Source organism: Erythrolamprus reginae, chromosome 6, assembly GCF_031021105.1.
Source record: "Erythrolamprus reginae isolate rEryReg1 chromosome 6, rEryReg1.hap1, whole genome shotgun sequence".
NCBI lineage: Eukaryota > Metazoa > Chordata > Lepidosauria > Squamata > Dipsadidae > Erythrolamprus > Erythrolamprus reginae.
In genome coordinates this window covers 77,089,053-77,114,546 of record NC_091955.1, presented here as the reverse complement: position 1 = coordinate 77,114,546, position 25,494 = coordinate 77,089,053, and the positions used below count along the sequence as shown (strand labels likewise).

The 25,494-nt window shown below is 36.8% G+C and overlaps 1 protein-coding gene across 3 annotated transcripts in view; it reads left to right on the top strand.

Annotated features, from left to right (window-relative positions):
- Nucleotides 1-25,494, top strand: part of KDM7A (lysine demethylase 7A) — a 57,121-nt gene that overhangs the window by 16,962 nt on the left and 14,665 nt on the right. For 2 of the 3 annotated variants that reach the window (XM_070756320.1, XM_070756321.1), the window contains exons 2-11: nucleotides 2,088-2,173; nucleotides 8,562-8,679; nucleotides 11,917-12,077; nucleotides 13,852-13,993; nucleotides 15,258-15,444; nucleotides 15,973-16,135; nucleotides 18,652-18,739; nucleotides 21,475-21,581; nucleotides 24,721-24,812; nucleotides 24,919-25,008. In XM_070756320.1, coding sequence (XP_070612421.1) covers nucleotides 2,088-2,173; nucleotides 8,562-8,679; nucleotides 11,917-12,077; nucleotides 13,852-13,993; nucleotides 15,258-15,444; nucleotides 15,973-16,135; nucleotides 18,652-18,739; nucleotides 21,475-21,581; nucleotides 24,721-24,812; nucleotides 24,919-25,008 — 1,234 coding nt within the window. Of the gene's footprint in view, nucleotides 1-2,087; nucleotides 2,174-8,561; nucleotides 8,680-11,916; nucleotides 12,078-13,851; nucleotides 13,994-15,257; nucleotides 15,445-15,972; nucleotides 16,136-18,651; nucleotides 18,740-21,474; nucleotides 21,582-24,720; nucleotides 24,813-24,918; nucleotides 25,009-25,494 lie in introns of those variants that run through there. The other variant, XM_070756322.1, reaches the window with a different exon arrangement.

Here is a 25,494-nt window from a genome sequence, read left to right as displayed (position 1 = left end):
TATGGGAACTTGAGAGAAGAGATTTCAGGAGGGAACAGATGCAGCCATAAAGCATTCTTTCCAGTGGTTCAAGGACACCACCTTATACCCATCCACTGGGGCTGGAAGCGAAGGAAGGGCTGGCCATGCTGGCACAATCTGAGTGGGCAATGTGATAAGTTTGTGGGTGGGGGACAAGGGTTGTGAACTTTCAACTGAGTGGGAAACTCAGATCCAGGTTTCCCCAAATAGGTGTCAGGATGGCTCTGGAAATAAATTGGAACTTTGAAGAGTACTTTGACTTGAATTCTGATTTAGTTTGAATGTTACTGGAACCTTGACACCCTAGTTAGTTTGGATCTGGTTGTCCAGTTTTTCCTTGGGGGATCAAAGCTGGAGGGCTGTTGTGCTGGATCAGACACAAACAGATCTGGGTTAGAAGGTGTCCATTCTTGGTGCCATACTCTCTCAATATCAAAGCCTTCTCTGACCAATTGCTGCAGAAGTTTTCACTGCGGGTTCCGAGATTTGAGTCTGAGTAGCTGATCGTGACAGTCATTGTGTCTAGGTAATAATTGATTTGCCTTGCATTTCTGCCACTCCCAGCTTAAGGCTGATTTTCTTCTAAGGTGTGGGGTTGGTGTTTTAAATAGTAATGCTTAAGTGTTCCCTATAGGTTAAGGACCAGTCAAGGGTCACTCTTAAATACTTATCATTAAACTTTAGCAGCTGGTTCCTAAATTCCTGTTTTGGTTTGTAGTTAGCTTGTCTGTTGTTCAAGTGAAAACACGCAACTTCAGTTTTGTTAATGTTGGGGTTCAGCTTCCAGATCTCAAAAAACTTACCCATTTAAAAAATATCGTTTTTGAAGGCTTTTTCAGAAGTCTTCAGATTGTTTGATCCGCATAATGTCATCAACATATATAGTTTTGATACATGTTTAGATTCATAGATTTATCCATTTTCCAAAACATGCTCTAGCTTTGCTTTCCTCTGCCCTCTGGGGGATTACTGGAAGACTCCTTGATGCTCTTTGACCCTAGTTGTTTGTAGACATTTCATCACCCAGTTAGGTATTATCAGTGGTAATAAGTGTCGAGTTTGCTTCTTCCTTACATACAGTAGCTTGCCTGCCAGTTGTTGATGGAGTTGTGGTTTTCTCTGTGGTAATTCCTTGATTAGGATGTTGTTTGATGCCTGGTATTAATTCCTGCTTATCTAGGTGTAGGCCGCTGCAGATACAGTGTTCTGGTATTTTTGTTCCCTTCTTTGTTTTTTAATTGTTCATTTGTATAGGTAAACATGGTTTATCTCTGTGTCTATTAATGGCTGATTTGTCTGAGTCAAACTTACAGAACTTCCTTTGTGTTTTTGATTTAGCTGGTCTAGGATACTCACAATTTTCAACTGAAACAGTGGATGATTCTGTCATGTGTTGCAGGATAAAGTCTTTTCATCATGTTTTCTGACTGCTAGTTGGTGTTCATGGATGTGCTCTGCTGGTACTGTGTCTGCCTGTTCTGCATAGTGGTTGTTAACATCCTTACATTGTATGTTCTGTTGACATATGACTCTGTATTTTTCCCATTTATTTATTCTTGGGCTGTTGTGGTTTTTTTTTGTTAATTAAGTAAAACTAACTAAAATTTTAAGTTTAAGAAAGAAACAAAAGTACAAAACCACACCTGTACTAACACAGACAGGGCAAAGCTACTGTATATAAATAGGGAACAAACCGCACACTGAAGAGCACTAATGATGTTGGCTAGTTGGGTAAGGAAATATCTGCAAACAAACAACCATGGTCAGAGAGCAGCAAGGACGGTAGTTCAACCCTGAGCTACATATATTCTTATATAACTACTGAATTACTATAGGAGTTTGGTAGTGTTCCTGCATTATTTCCACATGACTGATCATATTTTTTGAAAAATATTATCTCGAATTCAATTGGCGTCAAAATTTATTGTAAAAATCCTATTCTACAAGGCCAGACTATGAGATAGGGATCTTCCTCAAATCATCATTTAGTGAAATTATATTTCAACTTCTGGAAGGCTGATACTAAAATAAAATTCCTGAAATTTATTTGTTCTCTCTTTTTTTAGTTGTGTCAGAGTAGAAGAGCATCATGCTGTTGATATTGACCTTTACCACTGTCCCAATTGTGCAGTTCTACATGGACCCTCCTTAAGTAAGTGATGAATTTTAAAGCATTTTGCACAATTTAGGTTATGGTGGATTCAATACTGAATATAAATTATTTTTATAGCTGATGATATCATGGCTATTCTTGATAATTATGCAATGTCATTTTGATATTATATTTCAATGTGGTTTATACTCTTGATTTTACCTTTAACTGTTTGCATCATTAACAAAAAGGTGTGCATTTGTCCCCTTAGGGAATATGCCATATCTATTGATTACTGCAAGAGATTAAGCTATATAATGCAAGAGATTAAGCTGTACAACGTATAAGAATAGCACTTAATAGCACTACTTATATACTGCTTCATAGTGATTTATAACCCCATTTAAGCGGTTTACAGAGTCAGCATATTGGGTCCTCATTTTACCACACTCAGAAGGATGGGATGGTTGAGTCAACCTTGAGCCGGTGAGGATCGAACTGCTGGCAGTCAGCAGAATTACCCTTTAATACTGCATTCTAACCATTGCGTTATCACAGCAATAACACACTTGGAAAAAATACCACTCTCTGTTTGGTCAAATATGTCTAAATGTATAGATGCAGTTTCTGTAGGTAAACCCTAGTTTTAATACCAAACTCTGAAAATAGAGTGGAAGATAACTTTACCAGAATACTTGAGCTAAACAATGGAGAAGCACTTCATATCACTTGATTTCTAATAGTTTTTATTTAAGACTTGAGAGATTATGTTGAATATGCTTTATCTACAAAATTTGCTTGGCAGAATACCTAATTAAAGCATGTAACTAAAAATATGGCCATTGCCACAATACTGTGATCATATGATTTGCATGCATGGGCAGTCAACTTGCGCTTATATTGGTTTATGATTTCCCTGCTGGCTTCCCACAGGCAGTCAATGGGAAAGGTGGCAAGTAAGGTCATACGTTGCTCCTGCTCACTTACAATTTTTTTTTTCTTGAAAAAAAAAATCACATGATTTTCCAAATACAGTGGTAATTCTACTTAAAAATGCCTCTACTTAAGAACTTTTCTAGATAAGAACCGGGTGTTCAACATTTTTTTGCCTCTTCTTAAGAACCATTTTCTACTTAAGAAACCGAGCCTGGAAAAATTTCCCAGGAAATTTGAGAGTGGCACAAAGGCCACTCCCCTTTTAATCCCGGCCATCTCGGGCTTTTCTGGGCTGCTAGAGGAGCCTTTCGGTGGTGCTTAAGGAGGCTTTGGCAGTCTAGAGCGAACAAAGCATTTTCCTTTCTCTGGGTGCTTGGAGAGGGAATAAACCTCTGCAAGCGCCCAGAGAGAAGAAACACTCCCTTTGCTTTGGGTAGCGACTGTCCTCCTCCTCCCACCCAAATTCCGAGCTTTTATTTCTTTTCTAATGGGTTTGCACGCATTATTTGCTTTTACATTGATTCCTATGGGAAAAATTGCTTCTACAGTATTTACAAACTTTTTTACTTAAGAACCTGGTCACGGAACAAATTAAGTTCCTAAGTAGAGGTACCACTGTAGTTGCAAGCTTATTTCAGATAAGCTTACAACAGTTTTGCTCTCCTCCTTTGTTGTACTGTACTCCTGCAATCCAGCAGCTGTTGTCATTGTCTACATTTCAAAACAATAATGTAGCCAAGTGGTTTTTTTGCAGACTGAATAGAATCTATCAATATTTAAGTAGTAAAAATTAGTGATTTTCTTCTTATTTCTTAGGTAAGTTGTTTGGTCAGATAGCTGGTTATCTTTTGGGATGCAAGCCAAGTGAACTGTCTTTTGTTCTTTTTTCTTTGTTCATCTTTCTCTTAAATGCAAAGAGACTGGAAGGATAAAATCTAAGATGATTACATTTTTTGTTTTACTACCTCTACATCAAATGCACAATTAAAATTCAGAAGCAGATTTTTTTTTAAAAAAAAAGCACGGTTTGATTTTTGTCAAATATAACAAACAGCATTTTATAATCTCTCCGCCCCTCCCCCAAATGCCCTAGTTTTCATTGTCCATCTGAAGATATGACAACCATGTATCCTGCCACTTAAGCTGATTTTTAAAAATCATCATAATTGCAATCCTCCTCCTGCTCTCCCCTCACAAACTACTAATTGCTCTGGCCATAAAAATATTACAGTTTACCTACTGCTTTATCTTGATAATAAGTTGGTATAGAATATGAAGGAATATGTCTGTATGTATGATTGGTTTCTTAAATTAGGGTTTTAAAATTTAACTTAAACTTAAATATTAGATTTGTTTATATTGTCTTATTATTGTTGTTAGCCGCCCCGAGTCTACGGAGAGGGGCGGCAATCAAATCAAATCAAATCAAATCAAATCAAATAAATAAATAAATAAATAAATAAATAAATAAATAAATAAATAAATAAATAATATATGAGTGGGGTTTTTGCAAATCTTCATAGAAAGTATCTTTATATGCTGTATAAAGTAAATTTTCCATCGTAGACTTCACAAGAGTAGCTCCCTGATGCGAAAAATAATTTGGGAATCACTCACCCAGTTTTTGAGTTTAGGAAAAAAAAATATTCTGGGCAAAAGATACTGATTCATCCAGTTTGAGAATCACTGTTTTGAAAGCTTGACAAGATACAATTGAATCCTTAATATGGTCCTTGGCAAGGAAATGGTTTGTGTTCCCTTAAATGATATTTTACTCTACGTGCACCTCTACACTATACATCTTTTCTCTTACAACTTCATCCAGAATAGATACTGTTCCAAATTCAAATACAGTAAAGTGTATATTCAGTATAATGTAACTTCTCAAAACCTAGTCTCATTTCATTGATTTCCATCCACATTTCTTTAATTTCCATCCAGGCCCATGCTACACAGTTTCTGCTTGGAAGATTCAAGGAAATACAGTTTGATATTGTTAGTAAAGTAGTGAAATAACACTTCTAGTACTTTCATATATCTGTTGAATAATGCTTGGGACAGAATGGATTATTATAGTGTTGTGATGAGACTGAGTTAAGATGATCCTACTCTATAAATCTCACCCCTAATGCAGTGAGCTGATCTGCAGGGTTAGCATGATCAAAATGGGAGAGGACCTGAATCTTGTTTAAAACAGGGCCAAATGAACTGTTTTAACCACTATCTGAAATTGTACCAATTCTTTTTCTCAAATAATTTTCATAAGAAAGAGACAGTGTGACTAACCTATAGTTAATTAGTAACTTTTGAGAATTGTAACATCCAGAGTGAGTTTCTCGAGAAATGGACATTTTGTCATTTCTACGTAGTCTCACATTTATATTCTTCACCTATTGATTCCATCTCACTGATCAGACCGAGTCAGTTGTAAAAATATGGATTGCGAGGCATGTCAGACTCTACTTACCAACTAAAATGGGGTGAGTGTGGAATGTTGCAAGTACACCAGAGAGCTGAAAAATAAAAAAGGGTATTGAATATCTGAAGGACAATGAAAAAGATGCAAGAAAACTAGTACAGCATGAAGGCTTACTGAGTACTGGAGAGGCCAAGCTGGCCTACAAGAAAGAACAGAATAACAGAGTTGAAAGGGAAACTGGAGGTCTTCTAGCGTAGCTCCCTGCTCAAGCAGAAAATCCTATATGATTTCTGGCACAGCTTCAAGCATCTTATCCATATCGTCAAAAATTCAAACTTGATCCCACAAAACTGGATCAGATGAAGTAAAAAAAAATGGAGAATATCTCAATTTATGATGTCTTGTCAATATACTCTAGCACAGAGCTTTTCATAAATCTTTAGGGCAGACCATCTTAGTGATCTCCTATATATAAGTATTGTAGATAACATAACCACCTGTCCAAAACTTAATATATCTATACTTCCTATATTTATACAAAATTGAAATCAAGCTCTGCTTGATGTCCTGGGAAAGGGACATATTGACATAATTATTATTATTATTATTTATTGGATTTGTATGCCGCCCTTCTCCGCAGATTCCAACAATAATCCAACAATTCTAGTTATCAAAACTAATGGATAATGATGAAAATACCTTTGAGGAAAAATTTTATGAATCCACAAATAAGTCTTTTTATTGTTCAGCCTCTAAGTCATGTCCAACTCTTTGCAATCCCATGGAACATGACACGGCAGACTGCCTGCTCTCCCCTGTCTTCCAGAGTTTGCCTAAATTGATGTTCATTGTGTTGATGACACCATCTAACTATCTCATCCTCTGCCATCCCCTTTTCCTTTTGCCTTCAATCTTTTCTGACATCAGGGTATTTCCAATGAGTCCTGTCATCTCATTAGGTGGCTAAAAGTGTTTGAGCTTTAACTTCAGTATTTTTCCTTCCACACAGTCAGGGTTAATTTCCTTTAGGACTAACTGATTTGAGCTACTTGCAGCCCAAGGAACTCCCAAGAGTCTTCTCCAGCATCAAGATTTGAAACATCCATTCTTTGGGCTTAGCTTTCCTTATGATCCAACTCTCACAGCTATATATTAGTACAGTATTGGGAAAAAGCATAGCTTTGAGTATATTGTCATCAAGGTGATGTTTTTAGTATGCTATGTAGTATGCTACCTTTCCTAGGTTTGTCTTAACATGTCTACTATGGAGATAAAGCCAATATGATTTTATGTACATGATTCACCCATGCTAATATTGCCATCTAAATGTCAAATTGAGTCACTATTCAAATACAAAAATAATTTAGTTCTGATTAATGTATGTTATGCTCATCTGTGCAACAGATGTATTCAAACCAGGGGTGGGCTGCTTCCTGGACGGGGGCGGGGGGCGGGATGCAGTGGGGTAGTGAAAATAGAGCTCCATCCCAGAGCATCCAATTTGCACTGAAAGATGTTGAAAGAAAATGCAGGGCGTCCTGTACGCCCACAGTGCGGTAGTAAAAATTTTGGTAGCCCTTCACTGATTCAAACCTACCTGATTTTGCAGCAATAATAATTTAGTTTATTAGTTTGATCTTGAAATGCTGCTTATTAAATCTACTCAAATCTTTTAAATGTAAATATTGAGCACCTTGTCCGAAGTAATATATACTTTGTATGCTGTGATTATTTGTGGCTGTTAATATCTATTTTTACCTGGGATCAGTTACTGAAGAGACTTCGTGTTACATTTTCTGTAATTCAGCTGCCTGAATAAAAAACTGTCTGAATAAAAAACTGTCAGATGCCATTGGATATTATCTAAAATGGTGATTGAATTTGAAGAAACTGTTGTATGCATTTGGATAAAATGATATGTGTAGTTTACATACAAATATGCACACTGGAGATTGGTAAATACAACATCGATACCAGGGCTATGCCTAAATGTTTATTTTGCAGCTACTATTGAGTATAAACTGTTTGAATTCTTGAAGGTGTGGCATTCATACCCATCTGTTGTGATATGCAGAAAATCCTGCAGTTCCCTTGGCAAGCTGTTAAATAAATTGGTTTACACTATAAGGACAACTTTAATTTGAAAATGTTGAAAAAAGTTTTTAGCGCAGACACTCTTGTAATATTGGTCTTTTATAGACATAGCCAGGCAAATGTAAATCTTTAGTGCTAGGTTCCAATTACTCTAAAGTTGTGTTCATAACATTGGTATGTAGAACATTTGAAAGTCAAGTTTTAACTTTGTAATACAATTCTGTTCATTGACATTATTGTAGCAATAGAATATTGGTTTGGAAATAATGGATGTTTTAGTGAGCAAGAAACATCTAGGTGGAATTGTTCAAAGCCTACAGCTACATCTTACCATACCAAATATTTTGCACGAACACAGCAGACTGCAAATGATTAAAAGTATATCTGTGGAATATATTCCATTTGGCAAGATACTGAATCTTTCCATTTAACAATTTTTTTATTTATTATAAAGTTTTAATTTAGGATGTTGATATAATTGCAGTCATTTATATGAAACTGTACAGTTTATCTTTAAAAATATTTCCTTTCTGGATGAAGAAAAAGAAAGTTTTTAATAATAATTTACTGGTAGCAGGACCAGATCTGAAATTCATTTACATTTTCTGAGAGGAAATGGGGAACTTAATTCAAATCCCTATGCAACAAGAAATATTCTCTCAGTGACCTTGAGCCAATTATATGTGCTAAAATTAACATCTTGGGGATAGTTAGAAAATAACAGAGTGACTCATCCGACTACAGTATATTGAAGAAAGGGTAGACTACACATTTGTATTATGGTAAAGCCCTTATTCTCCAAAAAGTTTAATGTAATGTACAGTATATTTTCCTCTTTCCTCATTCTTTTCTCCTTCCAATGAGATTTTAGCAAAACCCCTGAATAATTCATTATTAATAGAGAAATAGTTTTGATTAAGGCTCCCAAAGAATTTCATAGCTAAATGGGATTTAATTCTCTCCTATCTTAAATTGACGGTTACATTTTTCACTATGTAGTGAAGAAGAGAAGGAACTGGCACAGACATGACTACACAGAATATGATGATGGTTCAAAACCAGTTCAAGCTGGAACCCGAACATTTGTTAAGCAGTTACGTGCCCGTTCATTCCCAAGGTAAGATCAGTTACATTTGAAAATTCAAAAGTATATGTAATTGCTTTGAATATTCTGAACTCATGCTTTTAGCTACAATGTTACCCCGAAAATAAAACAGGGCCTTGTATTTTTTGAACCCCCAAATCAGTGTTCCCTCTAATTTTTTGGGGGGGGTGGGCGGAAAAGTATAGTGTCTGAGCTATACAAAAATAATAAATAAATAAAATAGAAAAAAACAAATAAATAAATAAAAATAAATAAATAAATAAATAAATAAATAAACAAACAAACAAAAAACTCACCCTGTTTTGCCTAAGAGAATTTCAAAATAAAATACTGTACTGTGTGTCTATAACAGTGAGCTCATAATAGAGCAACTCTATCAATATCAAAATGCCACTTAAATAGTTGAGCTAGTTTCAAACTAGATTTTGATTTTCTTTCTCTCTTCCTTACTCCCATTCTTTTTCTTTCTCTTTTCCTTCCTCTCTTTTTTCTATCTGTTTCTCTCTCTTCCTCTCTCTCTCTCCTTCCCTCTCACTCTTTCCCTCTCGGCTTCTGGGCAGGTTTGGAAAACTCTGAGTTGATGATGATTTTTAAGTGAGCGATTGCTCACTGCTCAGCTTAGAGGGAACTATGCCCCAAATATTGCTTTATTATTGGGGGGGAGCTTATTTTGGGGGTGCCGTAGGCGGCAAGCTTGGGTCTGGATGTCTCATTGCCTCCGTCTCCACTCCCTGTTCTTCAAGCCAGCTAAGTGGCTGGCCCGTGCCACCGCCTTGTGGAGCAGGACTCTGAAAGGCTTGGTGTGCCATTGCATGCACAAACTGCAGGGCTGCCATGAGCTTCATCATACCGACACATCTGGTGTCCTGCTGCCCTTCATGCATGCAATGGCACAAGCCTTGCAGAGTCCTGCTTCATAAGGCAGCGGTGGTGGTGTGACAAATCACATGGAGACTCATTTCTGGCAGGTGGGATTGTCGGTCCGCGAGACGTACTTCCTACCTGACACATATAGCTCCGTCACGTTCCTCGGTGTTGTGTTGAGTGAAGTCTATTGTAAAATAAAACTTTTTGCGAGTTCAATCAAACTTCCTGAACTTGGGGATGGCAGGTCAGGGAGGGTGGAGTGGGATGGGTCACGAGACACACATTCTACATGGGTCTTGTAGTTCCATCACGTTCCTCAGTGTTGTGTCCACTGATCCTCCCCTGTCCCCGGCTCTTGAGCAAAGTGGAAGCGGGAAAAAACTCTCAGGCTGCCCTGAGGAAGCTGAGCTGACAGCCAAATTTCTAGCTGGGCCCAGTGGCAGAAGCAGCCAGGCACACACTTCCTTGTCTCTTCCTTCTCTCTTGGCAAGGGGCTGAGAAGATTGCCCTTATGACACAGCACCAGGAGAATGAAGCTTTTGATTGCACACAATAAATATTTTCCCCCTTTTGTTCCCTTTTACACGGGCGCGATGAGTCTCGTGAAGGCTCATTTCTGGCCGAGTTTGAAAGAGAAAGATTTCTAGCATGCAGACGAAAGGTTCTGGGTGGGAGGGGAGGGAAGGAAGGAGGAAAGGCAGGTGCTTTGCCTCAGGCAGCCTGCGAGAGTTTCTTCCCCCCCTCCTACTTCTCTCGAGAGTCAAAGATGGGGAGAGAATCATTGGACACAACACCGAGGAATAGGTGGCTGTTTCTGCAGGGGATTCCAATGCACTGCTCTTGCCTGCATCCCCCATTTGAAGACTGTGAGGAGGGCAGGTGTGGGATGAGTGGCCCAAGTGAGCAAAGGAGGTGTGGGTGGGAGCCAGAGCCAAAGGTGCGGCAAGGCCGATCCATGGCCTAGGGCTCACTAGCTGACTGCAGGGCTCTGCACTGTCAGTAGCTGCAGAGGCACAAGCAGCAAGTGCTCGAGAGTTGCGGTGCACCAGCAACTCTGCTTCAGGGAGCAGCGGCAGCAACTCCAGCCAGCACAGAGGTCCCTGGAAAGCCTCGGCCACTGCATGCGTGGTGACAGGGACAGGCTGGATGCTCCCATTTGCTGCTCAATGCCTGTGCTTGTGGGCTCACTGTACCCGACTGGCCTCCCTTGCAGGCAAGAGCGCATTTCCATACACTGCCAGAGGCAGCCCAAAGTAGCTGAACCAGTTCCGGGGTTTGTGTGTGTGTGTGCGCGCACACCCGTCTCTTGCTTGCTCTTGTTCTTGGTCTCGCTCTCCTGGCCGAGAGCCACTCTTCCTGCAGCGGGCACTCTTTTGGCCAGGAGAGAAAGGAGGGGGGGAAGGCAGGTACGCGGACACCTCCAGCAGTATTTTGAAATGGAGTCCTACCTGCAGGGAGATGGCGAGGAAGGGATCAATGTTTGCTTCCTCTTCTTTGCAAGCAGGAGCTCATTTCAAATTGCCATAGATAGAGCCCAGAGGAGCCAAGCTAGTCACATGGGGTGTCCGTGCACCCTCCTCTCACTTGCTCTTGCTTTTGTTACCCTGGCCAATATAGTGCTCACCGTAAAAACAGCGGCTCCCGGCATATCTCCCCTTTCCCCACAGAGTAGTTGGGAGGGCCTTATATTTTTTGGGGGGAGCTTATTTCAGCACATGCGCTGAAAAGTCTGATTGGTCTTATTATGGAGACATGTATTATTTTTGGAGAAACACCTTATATCACTCAACCATGACAACGAACCTATGGCATGTAGTGCCTTCTCTGATGGCCCATGAGCTGTCACCCCAGGTCAGCTCTACTGCACATGTGTGCGCTCCCCACTGGCCATCTGGTCTTCAGGTCTCTCCTGAACATGTGCAGTGGGTGGGGGCGTACATGCAGGGCGGGGCACATGCAGGAGGCCGCACACCCATTGCATTTTGGTTCAGGCACATGCACATTAGTATTCATGCACATGTGTGTTTTGGGCATTTGGTTCAGAAAATGTTAGCCGTCACTGCTCTAGCAGATACAAGTAATGTATCATCAAGATTTCAGTGTTTATTTGTGGAAGTTAAAACTAGATATCCAATAATTATTAAAGACTTTGTGAAAGGTTTCACTGCCACATGTTAACATTATGATCAATTAAAGCAATTTGCTGAAAATGATCAGATACAATAAATGCTGAGAAGGGCAGAAACTTTATAGTCCACTTCAAAAATTTTCTACTGCTGGAACATTCACTCACTGTGTGTTTGAATGTGGAATGACAGATTATTTTTTTAAATTCTCCTTCTGTTTGAAAAATAATATACAGTACGTATATTTCCTTTCTAGTGCTGATGAAATCATTTTGAAAATGCATGGAAGCCAATTGACGCAAAGATACCTGGAAAAGCATGGATTTGACGTTCCCATTATGGTACCTAAATTAGATGGCTTAGGTCTCAGGCTCCCACCTCCTACATTTTCCGTTCTAGATGTGGAACATTATGTAGGTATGCACTGTTGGTTCAAACATAAAAGGGCAAGGAAAAGTAAATGGGTTTAAATATTTCTTTTCTTGAAATATTTTATGGTTGTCACATTTTTTGAGAACCCTTGAAGATGAATTGTCCAAAGCTTTGGATTCAGTTGTAAGCTTTAAATATCATGTCTTGAGATTAATGTACCTTGAATGAAGGGAATACTCAAAACATTAATGGTTCACTTACCATATTTTTTGGAGTAGAAGACACACCATTTTCCACTCTAAATGAGGGTGGAAATGTCAGTGCATCTTGGAGAGGAGTGGCATATAAATTCAGTAAATACAATAAAATGGGCCCTTTCTTTTGCAAAAATGGGGTGTGCAGAGAATTTGGGAGGCCCGCAGAGTGCTCCTGGGGGCTGGGGGGAAGCAAAAACACCTGTTTTGTGAAAAAAACAGGCAAAAAATGGGGCATTAAAAAAAAGGGGGACATGTTTCCCCAGCCCAGGTGTAGGCAAAGTTGGCTCTTCTATGACATGTGGACTTCAACTCCCAGAATTCCTGAGCCAATCATGCTAGCTCAGGAATTCTGGGAGTTGAAGTCCGCATGTCATAGAAGAGCCAACTTTACCTATCCCTGCCCCAGCCCCCAGGAGCACTCTGCAGGTTTTCCAGACCCTCTGCACACCCTATTTTTGCAAAGAAGGGGAAAACAGGCCACTGTTTGCAAAAATGAGGGTGTTTTTGCTTTCTCCCAGCCCCCAGGAACACTCTGCAGACATCCCAGATTCTCTTTGTGCTCCATTTTTTGATAAAATTGATGAAAAATGGCTCTGTTTTTTAAAAAAATGAGGTTTGCAGAAAGTTTTGAAGGCCTGCAGAATGCTCCTGGAGGCTGGGGAAGGCAAAAACTTTATTCCTTACTTATATATATGTATATACATTTTATTTATGGTCAAAGACCATCAATATAATATTAATAATAATTAAAAGGAAAAAGAACAGGAAACAGGACTTTTGGCTGAGCAACCAAGATTGACCCATTGTAACTATACAAGAGATGTACATATCTCGCTATGAAGGCACACATTTGCGATGAATCCTCGCTGCTGCCACACAGAATTTGGCCACCTGTGCCGTAATCCTGGCCTGCTCATCCCCAAGCAACCACCGGAGATAGGCAATGTCCGAGCAGCCAGGATATCCCTCAATAAGTGGTAGAATATGCTTTCTCCTAATGTCAGTGTAAAAGGAACATCTCAGGAGCATGTGTCCCTCAGTCTCCACCTCTCCTGAGTCTCAAGGGCAAAATCTTTCAGTGGCTGGAGTTCCCTTGTACTTGCCGTACAAAACGGCGGATGGAAGTGCACGGCACCATACAAGAGCAAATGCCTTTCGATGGCTTGCTGACTCTAGCTGTCCCAGGTATCTTGCAGGAGCCACAACATATCTAGTGGCATCTGGGGTCAGAAACAGCAGAGCTCTACCCAAGTCCTCCTGCCTCTCAATGTCCTCCACCCTTTGTCGCAAGGTCTGTCCTGCTAGATCATAGTTCATCTTGAGTATTAAATCTGGGGAGAAGCCTAATTTGTGAAGATTGAACTTTTTTTGAAATCTTGTGTGTGTCTTATAGTCCAAAAAATATGGTAGGTATATTTTCCCTATTAAGTTTCAGGATTTCCAGAAAAATATAGATACTGTTACCTAAGCATACATTACTATATTCCCATAATCCTGATATGTAATTTCTACAGACTTTTGTTGACTGTTTATGCAGTGATTTAAATGTTTCATTTTTACAGGTGGTGATAAAGTGATTGATGTTATTGATGTGGCAAGACAAGCAGATAGCAAAATGAAGCTCCATAATTACATTAAGTATTTTACAAACCCTGAGAGACCAAAAGTATTAAATGTGATAAGCCTTGAATTCTCAGACACAAAGTGAGTATACAATTTTCATATATGTATAAAATGCTTATATTTAAAACTGTAGTATATAACAATAATTGCAAATTTTCTGAATAGTTACAATAATGAAATATGAAGTTGAAAGGTGGAACATGATAATTTGTAGATAAGTGCAAATAATTGATTATGATGTATACTTAAATCTTGGAGTTACCCTAAATAACTTAGGTTGAAACAATGAATAAATGCAATTGCTTTTTCTTTGGAAAGGGCTTATGTACATATTTTTCTTATATGTTTAATGGACTGTGGGAATGACCTTTGGGGAAATGATGAACAGTTGCAACCTAGGAAATAATCAAACAAGAGAGGAGGGAGCCCCCAGTAGCTTAAAGGTCAGAGAAGGAAGAGAAGATATTTCTTCATGGATGAAACAGTTAAAAGAGGTGGTGGGAACTTTTGTATTTTTAGACTGGTAAGATTCTGTTAATGTAACTTTAGAATAAAGTTATCTGAGAGGGCCGACAAATATATGCAAGACAAATAAAAATATTGTTACTTTAAAAAATAGCCTTTATTTTTTAATTAAAAAATGAAAATGATGCCCGGGTTTATGTATCTAAACCAAATCTATTAGCAAATGCTAAACGTTAAACACATTTTATTTAATATTATAGTTCTGCATAGAGATCAACCTGTGTGGGATATTCTATATTTTAGAAAGATAGGCCACTAAAGCTACCGTGTAATTTCAGACTATTGCTTGACTTCTAATTGTTAATTTATGAATTAAGGCTCCTGATATAACTCTTTTTAAAAATCCAAGCAGCCTGAAAAAATATATTTTACTATGCAGTAAGGTAGTGATCTTCCCAATTTGAAAGTACGGTACATATGCAAACACACATGTAATCATAACCATATTCTTAGGAATCAGTTATTTAAAATATACTAAAATACTTGATTGAATTAACCACTAATCTTGAATATTTTGATCAGTAAGAAAAGCAGTTCTAATTTGAAATAAGGGAGCATTTTAATTTTGCTACATAACGATTAGATTGTGTTGCTATAATCTTATTATAGTCCGTATAAGTTCCACTTCAGAGAATGTGTAACATAATTAAATAAATTATATAACGGACTAATTCTCCTATCTTTGATGTTAACTGCTCAATCTAAATAGCAGTATGAATCAAAATATTACTAGAGAGGAAATATTTTTCATATTTGCATATATTAAAAATCCTTAATCATATTCTTGTTCAAATTGCATTTTCTGTTTTGAATTTTAAAGGATGTCTGAGTTAGTAGAAGTTCCTGACATTGCCAGAAAGCTTTCATGGGTTGAAAATTACTGGCCAGATGACTCGGTCTTCCCTAAGCCTTTTGTTCAAAAGTACTGCTTAATGGGAGTTCAAGATAGCTACACAGATTTTCATATTGATTTTGGGGGCACTTCTGTTTGGTATCATGTTCTTTGGGTAAGAAAACTTTAACTACTTTAATATGCAAATGTACTGCATTCATCTTTAACAAATTTGAATGTTTTATTTTACATATCACACTGAAACCACTTCAGTAAAAGGAAAAAAGATTTTTCATGTATATATTTATATTTGTATTTATTTTTATTTTTATATTTGTTTGTTTAAACCTTTAAAAATTGCAGTGGACATTTCTACAATTCTGTTTTCACTTTGTCATTATGGGATACTGACTGTAGATTAATGAGAAAAAAATGATTTTCAATAACTGTAGTCCTGTAGCATTGAATTGCTTGTTCTGCTATCCACAAAGAAAATTGTATAGATTTCTAATGTTGTCCAACCAACTGGTTGGACTTGAGAATTTTGCTTCCATTCTATCTCTCCTCCCCACCAACTCCAGTAATTTCCTTTTAAATAACAATAAAATTGTATACTTTCATTAAGTTGTAGTCCTATGTGATATTAATGGTGGTAATACAAAATTGTCCAAGATGTACAACATGTAATGTCTTCTGTGCATAGGGTGAAAAGATTTTTTACTTGATCAAACCTACTAATGATAACCTTGCAATTTATGAATCCTGGAGTTCATCTGTTACCCAGAGTGAAGTGTATTTTGGCGATAAAGTTGACAAATGCTATAAATGTGTTGTGAAGCAAGGACACACCTTATTTGTTCCAACAGGTAAAAAGTTATTTCCCTGTCCATTGATATATTTGATATATATCAAATGTCCATTGATATATATAAATGAAGTTCAGATAATTTTTAATTCAATTTAGCAATTAAGTTTAAATTTAGGAGAGGGAGATAGAAGCTGAGACAAAGAATTTGAAAAAGAGTTAGAAGATAGCTAAAGAATTATATATTTTTATATTGTACATTTCCTACCATAATTTCAATAATTGTCTATTGAAGCCTGTGGAAGAATTTCAACACTGCTCAGTGTTGTTCAGTGTTGAAATTCTTTTTCAACACTCCAAGTTCTATTAATGTATACAGTAATTATATTTACTGTAAGTTCTATTAATGTATACAGTAATTATATTATTCCAAGTTCTATTAATGTATACAGTAATTATATTTATTGTAATGTCATCTTCGGTGAGATAGGCAGCATATTAGTTTCATAAATAAAATAACATTAATTTTTACAAAAATATGTTTATTGCTTTAACTATTCAAATATCATAGGGAGAATTATTAATTCTTCAAGTTCGTTTAATCATTGATAATATGATCGGTGCATTGGTTATATTGAATTTAATTGCCAGTTTAGTTCCAGATCTGATTTGTAATACTGTTTGGCAGGTTTTTCAGAAAAAAGATTATCTTTGAAACACTGTGAATATAATGGTGATTAAATCTCAAGGCATTAAAACCATCAATCCACATTTGTTTGTTTCTGTTAGAATTAATGATGTTAATTGGCCTATTATTTTTATTCACTTGAATTTGAATTAAGCCCTTAGGTTGCATCTGCTAACCAGTTTTGAGTTATAGGTACTGTGAGTCACTTAATAACCGCCTTGCTTAGCAATGGAAATTCTGGTCTCAATTGTCATAAATTGAGGACCCACCTGTATTTTGTTTCATTAACCTCAGAAGCTGTTTTTCGTTTCCTCCTGGAACCCAAATTATCATCATATTACTAGTTTTGTCTATGATTTTAAAGACTAAATTGAATGGGATGGCACCATTAGTAAAAATAGTGTTGTTATTATTATTATTATTATTATTATTATTATTATTATTATTGCTTAATTTTATTTTACCATTTCAATTTTTATTGAAAATATGTTTTGTTTAAAATAAACATTTTACTGATTATTGACTTCTATGGCTGTTAACTATCAAGAATCTATGACTAGCATTAAATATAAATGTAATAAATAAAAATACTCACTTATTGCGAATGTTCCATACATGTCACCTAATATTACAGGCTACTTTTCAACAGGAAACCTGTCTCATACAGAAAGGGTCTCCAACCTTGGCAAATTTAATACATGTGGATTTTAATCCCAGAAATCCCAAGCTAGCCATGCTGCAGAATTCTGGTAGTTGAAGTCCACAAGTATTAAAGTTGCCAAGGTTGGAGATCTCTGCTGTATTAAGAAAGATTTCCTGTTGAAAAGTAACCTGTAATACTAGTAACACATATAGAACAAAAAGCAGCTAAGGTTAATGAAACAAAATAGAGGTAATCCTCAATTTATGACCCCAATTGGAACCAGAATTTCCATTGCTAAGTAATAACAATAAACAATAAATACTTTATTGTCATTGTATGTATATACTGTACACAGTATACCCATGCAATGAAATTTGTATGACGCCAAAGACCAATCTCAATATACATAACAATCCGAAAGAACATGCTCAACCCGCCACAATTTCCCACCTGAACCATCCAAACTCCACACAACAAACCAAGTAGTATTGTCCAGTGAGGTGGTTGTTAAGTGAGTTGACCCTGTCTCCAACCTTGGCAACACCAATCTTGGGAGTTGAAGTCCACAACACAGTCACCAAAGTTAGAGATCCCTGTCATATGGGCTAAAATATTTTTAACTGAATAATAAGCAAAGAAATTTATGTAAGGATACAAGTTGATGAAATATTTCAGTTATATTTGGTAGTCCAAAGGCTTTAAAAAAAAGTTTTTGAGATAAAACTAGATAGAAAAATGAAATTTGGCTTTCAAATTGATATATCAGTTATGGCAGGAAGAGTTGTTTATTTATTTACATTAAATGTTTATCCCACCTTTATTATTTTATAAGTAGCTTAGGGTGACACACATACTGAATGTTCCTTCCTCCTCCTATTTTTCCCACCACCACAACACTGTGAAGTGTTTTGGGCTGAGACAATGTGACTGGCCCAAAGTCAACCAGCTGGTTTTCATGACTAAGCTAGCACTTGAATTCACAGTCTACCACTTTCTAGTCTGGTGCCTTAACCATTAGATGAAACTGATTTGATTTTAGATATTTTTTTTTGGTTACATTTTTGAGACAGCAGGCCAGTACTGCCCAGCCGAAAGATATTGATGTGTTGATAATCCAATAAGATGATAGTCATACTATGGAAAAACTTTGATTTGAACAATATGTGAGTTGTTAAAATAACTTGCTTGGGTTGTGCTTTTAGGAACAAAATATTGTGAATATTTAGCCTTAAACTTTTTGTTTCAGGATGGATTCATGCTGTACTCACTTCTCAGGACTGTATGGCTTTTGGAGGAAACTTCTTGCACAACCTCAATATTGGCATGCAGCTCAGGTTAGACTTGGAATTTCCTCTTTTATCCAACTATTTGCTTCTACAAATGTAAACACACGTCTTTGTTAAATTGGTGTTATATTATTGTCTGTTTTTTTTAAAAACACCATACTGATATTTTGCAAAGAATAGAGGGATTATCATTATTTGATGATCTCCAAATAAATAGATTGTTCTGAATTGCTTACCTTTTTTTAACAAAATTACATTAAAACAGAAATTGGTTAAACAGGTATGAAAGAGGAATACCTGGTGAAGAAATAATAATTAATAATAATAATAATAATAATAATAATAATAATAATAATAATATAATTAAAGTTAATTGAAGGCTAGAATATCCTGGGGTTCTGATGCCAACATCCTAGGAACAACAGCATTGGCTTTGATTTATGCCAGCATGTGCCTTAGTAGTACCCACATCCAAATGATTGATGTCCAACTCCATGAGACAATGCATCTCTGGTACATTGCATCCCACTTCTATGCATTGATTACCAATACTTAGTAATATCATACCTCCCCACTTTGGAAGACAATCTCTCATTCGACTATGGTCAAGGATGCTGAACAACAAGGCCCTCCCTATTCAACCGGACAGTGCACAACCCATCACAAGATTGAAATTCTGTAACAGGGCATGAAAACAGCTATTCATTTAAAATCTAACCAGCTTAATCCTGAGAATGACTGGAGAGAGGAGTGGTCCAAGGTATTGTCTTGTGGCCTGATCCCTCTACCAAACCACTTAACATATTTTTCGGAGTATAAGACACACCTTAGTTTTTTGGGAGGAAAATAGGGAAAAGAATCTGCTTACCAGATATTCACCTGGCTAGCATCCTTAGTCTGGTCACCTTCATCACATTATTTTATCCCCTGGCTAGGGCTTTAAAAAAACCTTATTCTGAGAGAGTAACAATGAAAGAGTTTGCAAGCCATTAAGAGCTGGGAAAACATTAGCACCTGGCTATGGCTTGAAAGAAACATCTGGAGCAAGTTAGAGCAATTAAAAAAACCCTGCAAAGACTTAGGTCTTGAAAAACATTCTTCACAAAGAGTAACAATGAAAGAGCTTGAAGTCTTAAGAGCTGGGAACATTGCTAGCACCTGGTTAGGGCTGGAAAGAAACATCTGGAGCAAGTTAGAGCAATGAAACAAACGGCAAAGACTTTGGGCTTGGATAACATTCTTCACAGAGAGTAAAAATGAAGGAGCTTGCAAGTGGATAAGAGCTGGGAAGATCATTAGCACCTAGTTAGGGCTGGAAAAAAATCTCTGAAAAAAGCTACATTAAGAGTATAAGACACACCTGAATTTTCAGTCTCTTTTAGGGAGGAAAAAAGTGCATCTTATACTCTGAAAAATATGGTAGTTTTGACCTGCTTGCTCTGTCTGATTGAAATTGAACAGAATTAGGTGGGATATTGGAAGAAGTGCCTCTGGCCAACATCAGTGAGGATGGAAAGATTCCTCTTCTTGTGATTGTGATGCTGATATATGGACTAGGGCAAGATTACCCATGACATGTGTTCTCTGGTTCTCTAGAAGACCTGCACAAAGCAACGCCAGAGGCATTCACCTGAATTGGACATCCAGTTATGAGGCAACTGCCATACCCTCATAGAAATTTATATATAATTATGTGGACTGTGTATATATGTTACTTCTCTTCTGTCATGTTCTCATCATATACTAAATAATAATAAATTATAAACTAGAGTTACTGAAAATATTAAGTTATTGATAGTCCTCCGCTTATGACTAAGGCTAGTCCTTCGCTTATTACTAAAATTGGCCCTAGAACCTTGGTTGTTGGGTGAAGTGGTCATTAAGTGATATGTCACAGAATCACTTCACTCAACAACCACAATCCAAATTCTCTCAGTTGTGGTTGTTAAACTGGCTGTTGGGGGAGAGGGCCTGGACCTCCTGAGTTTCCTGAGGCAGGGAGAGAACTTGGACTTTCAAGCATAGCTGGGAGACTCGGCCCCCTTTCTGCCACCCCCACCCCGAAGGAATAATCATGAGAACACTGGTGTTTGCTAGTGTTTTCTCCTCCCCTACGAACCGTTTCAGAGCACTTCCAGAGGGGTCGAGAAAATACTAGCACATGCCAGCTTTCTGACCCGTTTCTCCATGTGGGGCAATTTCCTTCCCTACATGGAGAAGAGGGGACATCCTCTACTGGGAAAATGGAGTGGAATGTCCCCTTCTTCGTTGACATTCTAGAAAAGCCGTCAGAGAATATAGCATCTGGCAATCATATGATTTCAAGGCACTTATTCAAGGCGATATGTCATAAATGTGAACAGGTTTCCAAAGCCCCCAAATAATCTTGTAATCTTCGCCTCTGGGAGAGGCGAAGGTAGCATAATGTTCTACAATGTCTTGAAATGCTTTATGGGCCATAAAGCACTTCCGGGGGCTATTGTGACTCTGAAGAGTCATTAAACCATTAGTCACAGGCAACAATTACTTCTAATAGCAAATATCTGTCTCTTAATGGTTGAATTCGTAGAATTTATAAAAATATATTCATATATCTGAATGCAGTGGATGGAACTCTTAATCCTAGAACATGAAAAAATTGTCAAGTGGGATTTACTACACTTTATTAGGTATTTTAATACATTTTCATTGTTAGGGAAAATTTTATTTTGTTACACATCATGAACAAATTGAACAGTGATTGCATATTTATATAAAATAATCCTTCTGAATTGTTTATTTAGGTGTTATGAAATGGAGAAAAGATTAAAAACTCCAGATCTTTTCAAATTTCCTTTTTTTGAAGCCATCTGTTGGTTTGTGGCCAAAAACTTAATGGAAACTTTGAAAGGTAACTAACTAATTTAATATTTTAAGAAGGATCTGAGAGCAGACTTTTTTTTTTACAATGATTTACTAGGTCTGTGAGCACATTATAGCCAGAGAAGCAAGTTATTTATATTTGCAATTAAGAAAAATCAAGGTAGCTAGTTTATCCAGTCTTAAAATATTATGCAAGCTATACTAGTTTAAATGTTTGCATTTGAATAGTAGCAGGCCTTCATATATCATCCTTTGCAATATTCAAAGGCTTTGACAAATGAAGTAAATGCATCCCCCCCCCCCCCTTCGGGATATGTTTTCAAATAATGATGCCAAGTACAGTTTTATGGATATGAAAATAATTATTTTCCTACTCTAAACTGACTGCTGTTTAATTCCCACTAGTTTTTCTTAAGTACCTACTCATTTTCACCTCTTCTACAGCATTCTCTTTCTGGATTATGCTGTTATTACTATGTAAATCCTGATCCCCAAGATTGCCAGGTAACAGTTTAGCTAGCACATGATTCATAGTGAAGATACTCTGTGAAATAGCTATCCCTGCAGATTATCCTACCATGCACAATTTTAGTGATTTGTACACCCGTGCTGGCACAGATGGCTGCACAGATGGCTTCCCATAGCTGCAGGATTGCCTATGCATGATTTAGAGTTCTAGCCAATCTCTTTGGCTTTTCCTTGTTGTTGATAGTAATAATAATAAAACATGGCATGGTTGTGGGGGGCCTGTGTGCACTGAGGAACATGATAGCTATGCCAGAGGTTCAGCTATTCTCGACAGGTCTCTTGAGAGTCAGACAAAGAGTGTCTCTCCCATAAACAATATTGTAAGATATAATTTACAGAAACTCTTACTAGCTCAGTTATCACTTAAGTCAACAAGGATTGCACTAGATGTTCCAGTTCCTGGAGATTTAGATAGGTTGCAGGACTCAAGACTGTTGGCTGAGCAACTAGGGCCAACAGCTGCAGAACTATTAGAAGGAAAGTTGTTTAACTGTCACAAACATACCAAGATAGAAAACAAAGAAATAATAATATGTTATTATAGATAAATTCAACAAGAAGAAAATATGTTAAATGAATGCACCAGTTCTGGAAAGAGCAATATCTAGAATCGGAAATGACAGAACAGAGGTTAACAAATCAACATTGATTTATACTGTAAATTAAAGTATTCATGGAAGCAGAATTGCAAGAATTGCAAAGTTCTACTAAGGACAAAGAAAGCCTTGCAAGAAGCAGCTCAGACTGTAGAGGCAAACCAGGGGGAGTTGGCTGTAGAGGAAGCCAGCACCACTATTTAATTGTTTTCATTCCAAAACCAGGTACCCTCTCTACCTTAGAAAGAACACAGCTTTCTAACTAAAGAAGTAGAAGAATCAAAACTAGCAAACAGCAGAGGAACAGAAAAATCATTTTCTAATTGACAAGATTATTCTGGAAAACTGAAAGGGAAGGAAGACCAACTTGAATGTAGCATCGATTGATTTAAGAAGCCATTCAACTCCCTGCCACATAATTGGATAATCAAGTGCCTCGAAGGAGTCAATAGAAACATCAGAAGATTTGTACAAAGATCAATGGCACTGAGAGAGTTTAATATCAAGAGAGGAATCTTTCAAGGATACTCACTGTCTCCTTTGTCATGGCAGTGATTACTGTGCCAACCATATTGAATAACTTAGACCATGGCTACGAGGCATCAAAAATATCTGCCAGGTTATCCCATCTCCTTTACATGAACAATCTGAAGCTGTATGGTAAAACATTGAAATAAAATTTGTGCTCAACACCCCCCTTAATAAACAGCCAAGACATTGCAGTGGAATTTTGACTGCACAAAATGTTGGCAGGCACACGATCCAATGGAAAAAAATATTAAAAACGTAAGGAATCAAGATGTTTTGTGGAAATAAGATCTGAATGAAGATGATCACTACAAAGCATACCTGTATCTTATAATGGTACCTTAACTGTCCTAGATCCTTGGGAAGGTTCTGATAGTTAACAGTACATTCTGAATTATCTGGTAGCATGTGTAAATAAAATGTACACAATAATATAGTTCAAATAATAAATGTATTAATCACCAATTGAAAGTTTCTGAGAAAAAGTAAGGAAAACTTCAGATAGCTGGTTTGTTTCACTAGGGTTAATAATATCAAGATAGCAGCAGTGTAGGTAAAAACAAAATAAATTGATCATCAAAAAGGAAGAATAATAGGAAGCCTTTTATTAAATTTATTTCTAAACCAAAATTGTTTTTTTATTATGATATGGAAGAGATATTCTTGTGAGCATGCACATTTCTAAACAATGAATCTGGCTACCATCTGTTCTTCAGAAGTGAACCAGGCAGCCATGCCCAATTTTAGTTCAATTTAAAAACCAAATTGAGAAGCATTTTCATTTGCAGATGAAACAAATTGGTTCTATGTCCTTTCTGTCAGCCTGTGCCAAAGAAATGGAATCTACTGAGAATACGGACTCATTCACATCAGTAGTGTTATCTAACTAATGAAATGCAACATCTGTATTTACTCATTGCTATAATTTCTGGAGAGCTAACTATTTGTTGCATAAAAAACAACAGAATTTTATGCTATATTAACCAATTTGCATAAGCTTTTTATGGATTATATATTGTATGAGATGCAGATAGAATTGCATATGCAGTTATGATTTAATAGGTTTTTTTTTTTAATTTTAAGGGGCCACAAATAACCTTTTAGTATTGTTTGACTTTTGAAAGTATAATAGTCATCAGGACAGTCTTGAATTAATGTCAAATTAGATCATTTACATATAGTATACTAAGTTATTATATAGGTTTTTAAAGAATCTTTCAGTGCCTAATTCCTTTAATTCTGATTCTTGCAAATGTGCTGATTTGTTATTGTTTATTTTTAATATGTGTTGTTAAAACAAGTTAGGAATTCTATTTGGACTATAATAATAAATAGGTGTAATTGTAACAACATAATCATTTAACATTGTGTATACAAGCAAAAAAGTCCAATTTTATTTTCATAATAATTTTAAATATTTCGGTCAGATTTTACCAAAGGCTGAGATAAGGTAGATACTGCTTGATGGAATATTACTGAAACAATATTAACCTAATCTTAATTTCTCACTTCCAGAGCTTAAAGAAGATGGTTTTCAGCCCCAAACATTCTTAATACAAGGAGTGAAAGCTTTACTTACGGCTTTAAAGCTATGGATGAAAAAAGATGTAAGTTTTACATTTAAAAATGCAGTATTTTTTTATTTTTCATAATGCAGTAGCATTTTTCATTTATATTTAGAATTTAGCTGATTTTCTTTTATTTTGCTTACAGCTTGTAACAGAACATGCCTTTGAAATTCCAGACAATATTAGGCCTGGACAGCTAATTAAGCAACTTTCTAAAGTAATTCGATCTGTAGAGGTATGAATAAAAGACATTTAATTATGATGGTGGAAATTTGCATCATTTTATTGGGGAAACAATTAGGGCGGGATTGAATAATGGTTTGAATCATATGGAAATTAGTTTAATGAGCTGGATTGTTAAATTTTCTATTATTTTATACTGCATACAGTCTCAAAAATACTGTTTTACAAGAAGACATGCTAGCGTAGGGATATCCTGTAGGTATCCAGAGGCTGCATTTGGGATGAGATAAGAGTTATACTGGGTAAGATATGATACAAGATGTGCCAGAATATTTTCCTCTGGATTTTCAAGGGCTCTACAATTGTATCTTGCCCTTCCTCTCAGAGCACTGCTGCTGGAATGATTGTCCACTGTTACAGTGAAAGAAGAAGAAGGAATAGCCCTTTCCAATATTTTTCCCTTCTTATCTTGGTGCATCGTTATCTAAATCTGAAATTGTACAAATGACCTGTTTTAAATGACTTTATTTTTCTTAAA